Below are 1,983 nucleotides of genomic sequence, written 5' to 3'. Positions count from 1 at the left end.
CCCCCAAGATGCCCACCCAGCAGGGGCAGCCTGTCCCCACCAGCTGGCGGGGGGGAGGTGTCCCCATGACCCAGAACCTCCGCCCAGGCTCCCCGCCCCTCTGGGCCTGTTTACACACTGGTGTGATGATGGTGCCTGTCCCCCGGAGGTTACCTCGTCCTGCAGGTAACGCGCACAGCCCACGGTAAGTACTCAGGAGTGCTCGCCTTGTGAGCAGGAGTCTTAAATACTGGCATCACTGTTTGGATCCAGTGTGAGCCCGCCCACCATGGCCATAAAGCAGCTGCCCTCCCCATTGCCCGAGGCTGCCAGAGGCCCACCCTGCACAGACCCCCAGCAGAGGAAGCTGTCTGAGCTGCCATCAGGCTAGTCACCTACCTGCTGTGCCCCTCCTCACTGAGCCTCAGTTTTCTCCTCTGGAAAATGGGTTCATAGGAGAACTCTGGTCACGTGTACCTGTAAGCAACGAGCCCCGAAAGTCAAGGCGCACAGGCCCGTCTCCAGCCCAGGTTTCCCACCCAGCCAGCATCACACATGGGCCACTGGCTTTAAATAAAGCACTTTATTGATTAGTAGAAGCTTAAACAGTTTGCATAATATTTTCAATACAATATCTGGGAAGGATGATTGGAAAGTCCCAAGAGAAGGCACCAGAGGAGAGCATCTTCAGACGGAATGTATTGGTGGAAGAGGTTAGTTTGGCGTTGAGAGTGGGGCTGGGGGGGACTCGAAGGGGGTCCCTGAGCACCAGCCAGCGCCGCACATCCTGTGGGTCCCAGGCCCTGGCCCAGGAAGCAGATCCAGGGGATGGGAGATGCAGGGCTGGGGGCGGCGGTGAGGACCCTGAAGGAGTAGGTTTCTGCCCTGCCGGCCCTCCCTTCAAAGCAGCAGAAGAGAGGGCCGGGGAAAACCAGGTAGCCCCAGCCCCTGGGGATGACCTCGACTTAACGCTCACCCTCAGGAACAAGGAGCTGAAGAGGGGGGACAGCAGGGCCATGTGAACAGTCCTGGAGTTGTCAGGGTGGGGTGCGTTAGAGCCCCAGCCTGCCCCAAATGCTCCTGGGGTCCTGGGCGCCACGGCCCCTCCCGAGCCCCACCAATTCCCTCGGGGGACAGCGTGTACCTTGGAAGCAGCCCACGGAGAAGACAGCGTCCACACCCGCCCAGCCCTGCCACTGAGCAGTGTCCCCAGCCCAGCCGGACAGAGGGGCTCCTAGAGACCAGACCCCAGCAAGTGGAGGTGAGCAGAGCCTCAGCTTCCAGCAACCCCCTAAGTGCACCCCGCCTACTCTGCCAGCAGTAGCTCTGCAGAGATCACCCCCTCCTTCCCTCAGACACGTCCTCGCCCCAGACCAGCACGTTCCAGGCCTTTCCTATTCCCACCCCACCTCGAGAGGCAGCCCTCCCCCAGCAACCCCCCAGCACCCCCCAGCCTCAAGACTCCCTCATTGCATGTCCCTTCACCTGGGGTGCGAGAGCCAGGCCAGAGTCCACTCCAAAACTGGCCTCAGGGGCCCAGAGACAGGCCTCAGCACTCGGGCCTCCTGGTTCTAACAGGCCCCCTCGGGGATGGGAGAAGCCAGGCAGTGGATGCGGCTCTCGCCACCCTCCTTCCGTGGATGGCAAGGCCCACCAGGGGAACAGGCCACAGAGGCAGGCAGGCAGGGAGGGCAGACTCAGGGAGCCAGGGCCTCCGAGTGCTCCCAGCCCCCATCCACTGTGCCCGGTCCCTCTCCCACCAGGAGCAGGAAAGCCACGATCATCCCACAGAAGAGAAAACAGAGCAACCAAGTGTGACCAAACCCATAAAGTGACTCAAGTGGGCCCATCCCCGTCCAGCCCCCTCGGTGCCACGCCAGCCCTGGCCCCGCCCCGCCCTGCCCGGAAGGCACAGATCCCGTGCTCCCCACCCAGAGCGGAGCCAGGGCCCCGGAGGGAGTGGCCCATGTGCTGTGTCCAACAGAGGCTCCAGGGGCGACTGGC

At 62.8% G+C, this 1,983-nt stretch overlaps 1 protein-coding gene across 1 annotated transcript in view; it reads right to left on the bottom strand.

Moving 5' to 3' along the window:
* The window catches only part of FAM129B (family with sequence similarity 129, member B), a 54,084-nt gene that overhangs the window by 172 nt on the left and 51,929 nt on the right, over window positions 1-1,983 (bottom strand). The window contains exons 16-18 of the mRNA XM_010856969.1: window positions 956-1,007; window positions 652-766; window positions 119-159 (exon numbers count right to left, since the gene is read on the bottom strand). Coding sequence (XP_010855271.1) covers window positions 119-159; window positions 652-766; window positions 956-1,007 — 208 coding nt within the window. The remainder of the gene's footprint in view (window positions 1-118; window positions 160-651; window positions 767-955; window positions 1,008-1,983) is intronic.

Source organism: Bison bison, unplaced genomic scaffold, assembly GCF_000754665.1.
Source record: "Bison bison bison isolate TAMUID 2011002044 unplaced genomic scaffold, Bison_UMD1.0 scf7180017864375, whole genome shotgun sequence".
In the NCBI taxonomy this organism is placed as follows: domain Eukaryota; kingdom Metazoa; phylum Chordata; class Mammalia; order Artiodactyla; family Bovidae; genus Bison; species Bison bison.
Note: the sequence above shows the minus strand (reverse complement) of the source record. Positions and strands in the feature narration are given on the sequence as shown.